The following is a 7,749-nucleotide window of genomic DNA, read 5'->3' on the forward strand; positions in this document are numbered from 1 at the left end:
AGAAGAAAAACACTATGAACTCAAACAATTTTTACGTCTCTGTTTTTTGTCGTTTCCCTACTTTTATTCCACCAATCCTCCAATCGCCTCTTACTGATCCCTATTGCGGACATGTTTACTTTTCCCCTGCTCTCGCTGAACCCAAGAGCTTCAAGGAGGCCAGTGGTGCCTAAATCGACCGCTGACCTTCTCATAAAACATGCTCCATCGTTTCCCTAGCTTTACCGCAGCAAGTACATGCCTCTGCTTCCTTCTTATATCTGGGTTTATCGGTGCGTGTTCTAAGGTATCCTGATCTCGCTTCGAACAGTAATGAGCTTCCCTTTGAGACGTCGAGATTTTGTCTCAGTGCCCCCTCGCGGGCTTGCTGCACGGCCCAGAGTTGGTCGCCGAGGTCGGAGCTGCGCAGACCGGCGGCCCACCTCAGCGATAGGGTCTCGGAGTTTAACTCATTTTGGCGTTGGGCGTTACATTCCCATAGCATATGTATAATTTTTTTTTCTTGCCGCCATCTGAAACCACCACAACCAAAACTGCCGCACCATTCTTTTTAATCAGTCAGTCAGTCAGTCAAGAACTTTATTGAGGTCCTGAGGGGTCTAAGCCGTTGGAAATCGCACGCGGCGAGCTCCTTGGGCCGAAACCGTAGGCGACGCCCAAGTCGGGACGGGAACGTGGTGACGCTCCGCCAGTTCTTGGGCCCTCTGGACGGCCTTGAATTGCAGTTTGAGGTCCGGGCTTTTGAGGGCTTCTTCCCATTCGGGCTCACTGGAGAGAGGGCCCTCTGGTAACGCGGTACATTGCCAAATCATGTGCGAGAGTGAGCAGTAGGGTTCTGGGCAGTCTGGGCAATTAGCCGGGATTTCTGAATTGTAGTGGCTTAATAGGCCTCGTGACGGATACGAGTCCGTTTGCAGCATTCGAAACGCGGCCGCCTGCGCGCGCTCGAGTTTGGCGTGCGGGAGCGGGTATTTCATTCTGCCTTTTCGATAGTGTGAGGTGATTTCTTGGTATGTGAGTAGCGGGTCATTAAACTGAATGTCCAGCCCCTCGGAGGCCGTGGGACCGTCGCGGCGGGCAAGTTCTCGCGCACGGTCATGGGCCGTTTCATTCTTCTTCTTCTTCCTTACGGGGGTATCATCTCCTCGGGCTGCGGTGTACACACTCGACGAATGTTTGTACACAGTGTTTGTGCGTCTAAACGTGATCAGGTTTATCGCGCTCTACTTACTTCCCTAGAGTTAACTAACTTAGGTTCACGTTTGTAGCGTCGATACTATTTCTTCTATTTATAATTCTGTAGTTGCGTGACCTTTAGTGACCGGCTCTACTGTGTGTGATCTGTACTGTGTGTTCTTGTCTATTTTTTAGATTTGTCCTGTTGCTCTTTCATTTCTCTATGCTTCCCTCATTCCTGTCTTTCATTTCTGTGTTGCTGTCACCTCCCTTCTAAGAGTAGGCAGGCGTTGTGCCCCTCCCGCGGTGGCAGTTGGCAGCCTGCTCCTCGCTTTTCCTTTCCTGCTAAATGTATATGTGTTCAAAACAAATATTATTATTAATAATAATAATAATAATAATAATAATAATAATAATAATAATAATAATAATAATAATAATATGAGCTATTGATTAACTTAGCGACGGACAAATTTCTCATTGGGTAAGCATAGAAATGCTCACGCATTTAGTAACACTGGTGGCACGAGAATGTCTGCGCGTACCTACTATCGTCACGATGACCACCGATCAGGAAAATAAATGTGTTCGTACCTTTGTTCAAGATTCTGCGTCACCTCTGTGTCGTGTGCTGAACAGGGGCCGCGTTCTGAAACGACCACTTTCGGCGATACTATCGCCTTGGCGACGCCTTCGTCATCTGCGCGCACTGATTGACTGTTTTAACGAAATTGGAAGAGCTGATTGGCTGGTTAAACGCTACGTCACCCGATTTTTCTCAACCAGCCAATCAGCGCGCGCCTGACGGCGATGGTATCGCGGAAGTGGATCGTTTCAGAATACGTCCCCAGCTTCGCGATACACCAACCTTCAGAGAGTGGATTTATTTTCTTAAACATACAGCACAAAACTCTTTCTTATATGGACACTCGAATAGTTCACTGGAACGTCAGAAGTTTCCTTCACAATCCAGATGACATTAAAAAAGTCCTCCGTAAGGTATAGTCCCATGGTGCTGTGTGTTCAAGGAACACACCTCAAACAAACGCAAACATATTTCTCGTCTAACACTAAAAAAGTTCGGCAGCACGTTACATTCCTCTAATACGTGAAGGCGAAAGCCTGCTGCACACTTAATATTGCACCGTCTCGAAACGTCGCCTTGCTGCTTTCGCAGTTCGGCTTCTTCAGTTCGTCCTCAGTTGGTCAGCTCGTAAAGCGGGGTCACAGTCGCGCCAATGACGTTCCTCTTCGACTTTAGGTTGCACCCTCTCAGCCGGAGATTGAAGCGTTTGCGGTGCGTTGTATGGGTGATTTCAATGAATTTATGCACTGTTCGCTTCACTTTGACGAGGGCTTGTAGCCTTTGCATTACGAGAGTGATAAATCATTGCATCTTTTTGCTTGCTTAGGGAGTATGAGCAATTGCTGATGATGATAGTTGTACAATTGAACTGGTCGACGCGTTCTTTTAAGGCCATCGGGGGTATGAGCCGCTTAATCTTTCGCCTTAAAACGTTTTACAAGCGCTGCTAGCTCTCCCGAAGAAAATACGTTATAGATTGTAACTTCTCAACAACACATTTCTCATGGCTACCGGTAAGCAACGGCAGCCGCATGCAGGGAAAAGACATAGACTGTCAGCGACATCTTTGGGACGTGTCTGAACGCGCTAGTGATGTTGGCGCGAAAGCAAGTTCGGCGCATCATGCGTTTTCGAGGAAAAACGTCGGTGGATCTGCGCTCACATACCTGCATGTAAAGATGATAATGTATCCCCCGAAACTACACCAAGTCAACATGATGGGGAGGGGGGGGGGGGGGGTGCTGAATAAAGAACAGTGCTAATACATGTTGGAAGAGAAGGAGTGTCAGGGAAACAGCAGGCTATGGCGCGACATGGCCATCAACACTAGCCTAAAGGAACGCAAAAAACAATGAACCACTGCTCAAGATGATATGAATACTGTGTAAGAGGCAGCAATACACAGTGCACAATACATGGCTTCTTATGTCATGCCATTGGACACTACAAACTTAACAAGGCGCAACTCCCTTCCCAGGTCGCATACCTTTCTCTTGTATTTTCAACTTCCCGAAATTTTACTTAATCATGACACATTCCGTGCCTTTGTTATGCAATTACTGTACGTGATTTACAGCCGCGTATGCGTCAAAAAATTGCATGAGGCCCAAAAAAAGCGGTAGTCCCTCGTAGCGGTCTACACAAGGCATGTCACTAAAGCTCCTTAAGCTTATGATATATCTATGGCGTCAGTACACGCTTGCGCGGCGTATTTTCTTTTCCTTACTTGGCTTGTCCTGCACGGCCACACGCACAGTGAAGATTGGTATATGTGAAGATTGCCGTCTGGTAAATAAATGTGCCCGCGGTGTTTCTATCGCTGACGAAGCACCTTTCGCGATAGTGTGTGCCGTCAAGCACCGACATGTCTACCCTAAACAGTTATTTGGTCTGTATCAATATACAGTTATTTAGTGACCAGTCTGTACTTCTGTACCATAAACAGACTAAAAGAAAAGCTTTTTGTACATGGCAAAGAAAACCCACCTTATAATATTCTAATAAAAACATTGGCGCAATATAGGAAATATGTAACCACAGGCACAGAAGCAGCAGCATCCGGTGATATTCAGTGGCCAGGGCCACACAACCACCGTTCGGGCTGCCCAGCTCGTCGGCGATCACCAGGCACAGGTGGGTGGCAGGGGCAAGCATATGAATTCTCCGTTGCGCGCCCACTGACTGGGTGACGTACGCAGATAAACCAATCCCCTGAGCTCCTTTGGCCGGCTAACACTCGGCTGGAAGCATGACCGCACCAGCTCCACAAAGGGCACCATGAGCGGCTCTACAGGCGTCCGAAGTGGAGCTCAAAGAAGAGGCGAGCCGTCCGCGTGGGGTACCCACTCTACACATCCACCAACCGGTTTACGACGCGGTTCCGTGCCATCTCCGCGACTGGTCCTATGCACGACCGCTCCTGGTATCCAAGGGGGAGCTGGGGTGAAGGTGGCCCGTCCGGCGTGGTAGCCCCGCCACACCGCTACCACACGGTTTACGACGCGGTTCCGCGTCTTCTCCTTGATGGGTTCCGTGCACGGCCACTCCTGACTTCCAAGATGGAGCTCGGGGTAAAGGTGCACATTCACAGCAACATGCTCGGCACATTTTTCTTTGAGCGAAATAACAACCTTTACTTCCTTCTCCAAGCGAACCTCGCGTTCAGCCTTTTTACCTGTGCTCTTCTCAATGCACTGTTGAAATGTGACGCAATCGGCCCTAACTTTTTCTACTTGGCTGTTTTCCGAAACATGGTTCTCACTGAGCTCCTCACGAGAATGAGCAACCTCAGATACTTCGTTCGCAAGCATCGCATTATTTTCGCGTAATTTTACCAGTTCAGAACGAAGCAGTTCGGGGTCGGCCTCAAGCTATCCAGAATTCTTAGTAAGAGTTTGCTTTTGTTCGTTCAGTCTGACAACCAGGGCCGGCCTCCGACGCATGTGCCTGGTGCTGCAGAGACGCTATTATCGTCACATGTCGATTACTTCTTTCATCGAACTGGGCACGCAAGGAGCCGTGAGCTGCTCGCACTTCTTCCTTAATTTCAAACAACGCACTCTTGTCTTCGGCAGCTAGGTTAAGCTGGCACTCGCTCTCACTTAGCTTATGGCGACGCTCGGAGAAGGGCGTGTCCAGCTGTTGTTTGGATGCTTCGAGTTCTTGTACCCGTGCTTGAAGATGGTCTGCTTCGCACGCAACACTCTTCAGTTCATCTTGTTCTTCCAGTAGTTGCGTTGCATGAGCCGCCTCCTCGCATCCAGTCTGACTCAACTGTTGTTCTAGCTCTCTGCAGCGAGACCGATTGCCTCCAGTTCAGTGCGCACTGTCACAATGGCTTCAAGTTTTGCCCACTGTTCCTAGCTGGCCGACAGTTGGCATGAAAGCAATACACTTCGTCCAACCGCTTCTGTAAGCTTCCACTCCTGATTCCGAAGTATTCTGTCCAGAGCGAACATCTTTGCATTCTGTTGAGGCAATGCATCCGGATGTTTTCTTTTCTCTGCTACAACTTCACGCATGCTTTCGGCCTGCGCCACCTTTGCCACCTCCGATGATCGCAAAGGTGCGTTGAGCTCGGCGTTTGACTTGAGCAGCTCCTGGTTCATGGCATCAGAAGTGGCCGACTTTTGTGCACGGCCTCCAGTCGGATGACACATACCAGCGCCAGCAGCATGATGGGTCCCATGAGCGGCCGCTTCTCTCGTCCAAGGGTGAGCTGCGAGTAGACGCGGTGGTCCGTCTGCGTGCGGTGGCCCCTTTGCACGGCCACCACTAGGATGACACGTACCCGCGCCAGCAGCACGATGGGTCCCATGAGCGGCCGCTTCTGTCGTCCAAGTGGGAGCTGCGAGTAGACGCGGTGACCCGTCTGCGTGCGGTAGCCCCTGTGCACAGCCACCACTCGGATGACACGTACCCGCGCCAGCAGCACGCTGGGTCCCATGAGGGGCCGCTTCTCTCGTCCAAGACCGAGCTGCGAGTAGACGCGGCGGTGCGTCTGCGTGCGGTAGCCCCTGTGCACGGCCACCACTAGGATGACACGTACCCGCGCCAGCAGCACGATGAGTCCCATGAGCGGCCGCTTCTGTCGTCCAAGTGGGAGCTGCGAGTAGACGCGGTGACCCGTCTGCGTGCGGTAGCCCCTGTGCACAGCCACCACTCGGATGACACGTACCCGCGCCAGCAGCACGCTGGGTCCCATGAGGGGCCGCTTCTCTCGTCCAAGACCGAGCTGCGAGTAGACGCGGCGGTGCGTCTGCGTGCGGTAGCCCCTTTGCACGGCCACCACTCGGATGACACGTACCCGCGCCAGCAGCACGATGGGTCCAATGAGCGGCCGCTTCTGTCGTCCAAGGGGGAGCTGCGAGTAGACACGGTGGACCGTCTGCGTGCGGTACACTGAACGGACGGCCACCACCCGGATCACGACGTGATACCGCGCCCGCTCCTCGACGAGTTCTGTGACGGGTTTGAGCGTCGCCCTCGTGCCCCATTGCTTGAAGCGTCCCCAAGCGGTGTCCTCCAGATGTCCCAGCGTGAACCTGTCAAGGACCGTTGGCCGGCCTCGCTTCGTCGGAGGAATGTCGGGCCCGAATGGTGAACCAGCACTCAGCCTACGTAGCGTATGAGCGCTCACCAGGCGCTGGTAGTTAACGCAGTCGGCAGATGAGTGATAGCCCTGTAAGGATCATGTAAGTACGGCCGACGTGGCGTGCCGTCGTACCTGGCCAGAAGATTATCGAGCAGAACAGCAGCTTCAGCGAACAGCCTTGCTGAAATCGAGAGCGCGCGCTTTCGTTGCTCGTGGCTCGAGAGGCGAGCTCACGGGATCAGCGGTGGTTACAATAGCGAGTGATGATGATCGATCGCGATGATGATGGCGGTGCATTCACCCACTGAGTGAATGGCATCAAAAAAGTAAGCCGTTCGCCTATGCTTCCCCGCTTAGGCACTACGTCAGCGCCACAAGGGTTCCTGTGACCTGCTGTTCCTGAAATCCCAAGGTAAATTTCGAGATGAGGTAGCCTGCCCGTGTTCGGTAGGCACGCAGCCATGGACGTGCAGAAGGTGTGCGTTGCGAAAGCGACTGCAGGTACATATAGGCGTAACGAAAGACATCCGCTACAGAGAGTTGGTTTTTCACACTGCCGAGCAACATACTCTATTGCGGTAGAGAATGGTCATCATATTGTATTTCAATGGATTCCTTGTCACTGTTCTATAGAACAATAAACTGGTGCATGTTGAAGCGAAGAAGGTTCTCAAGTATTCAAAGCCATTGATTAAGATTTTTTTGAAGGACGTACGGCAATTGTATCCTCTCAACTCTTATACGAAACACGAGAACAAAGCACTGGAACCTTCCGCAATATCGCCCCAGACGCCTCCAGAGACAGGACCAGAGCTACCACCAAAACTTCATCACAGCAATGCCAGTTTTCCGAACAGGCTTAGGCTGGTTTGTGTTTACGCTTCGTTACTTGCACTTAATACAACGCAGTGAGTCTTCAAATAGTGACCTGTGTCACATGCATAAATTTATAAAGAAGGTGCTCTGTTACTACCTCAGTACATTGAAGAGCGACGGAGGTTGACTGAGGCTCTTGCACATCTCGACATTCACCCATTGCCAGAGGACGTCGTATTGGGCCCTTGACGTGACTGCCGATGTAGATTTCATGCCATCCAGGCCAATTATTTTCTACAAGGTACGGCTGTGCACTCCAGACTACGAGTACACTTGCCCATTCTGTGCTCTGCCTTTTCCTTCTGTCGTCATTGTCACCTATCTTGTTTCTGCTTCTTTCTGTCTTACCCTATAGTGCAGAGTAGCTGCCAAGAGGAATGTATGTACACCCATGAGCAAAGGCATACCAACCACAGGGTCACCGAAAAAACTGACTGTCTTCGTCGTTAACATGCATAAGGTGAAATTGAAGAGTGTACTGGAAATTTCGCAGTGCTAAGTTTGAACTGCAGTCTTT

At 51.1% G+C, this 7,749-nt stretch overlaps 1 protein-coding gene across 2 annotated transcripts; it reads right to left on the bottom strand.

Annotated features, from left to right (window-relative positions):
• Positions 1-2,045: 2,045 nt before the first annotated feature.
• Positions 2,046-6,594, bottom strand: LOC139054293 (uncharacterized). 2 transcript variants are annotated; one of them, XM_070531065.1, is made up of 2 exons: positions 5,940-6,594; positions 2,046-5,867 (listed from the first exon to the last, which is right to left on the bottom strand). In XM_070531065.1, exons 1-2 carry the CDS (start codon positions 5,964-5,966, stop codon positions 5,367-5,369), a joined length of 528 nt encoding a protein of 175 aa, XP_070387166.1. In that variant the 5' UTR covers positions 5,967-6,594; the 3' UTR covers positions 2,046-5,366. The 2 variants fall into 2 exon arrangements, with proteins under 2 accessions (XP_070387166.1, XP_070387167.1); XM_070531066.1 differs by having other exon boundaries at positions 2,046-5,609; positions 5,682-6,594.
• Between the last annotated feature and the right edge of the window lie 1,155 nt (positions 6,595-7,749).

The sequence above is a fragment of the Dermacentor albipictus genome, chromosome 1, assembly GCF_038994185.2.
Source record: "Dermacentor albipictus isolate Rhodes 1998 colony chromosome 1, USDA_Dalb.pri_finalv2, whole genome shotgun sequence".
In the NCBI taxonomy this organism is placed as follows: Eukaryota; Metazoa; Arthropoda; class Arachnida; order Ixodida; family Ixodidae; genus Dermacentor; species Dermacentor albipictus.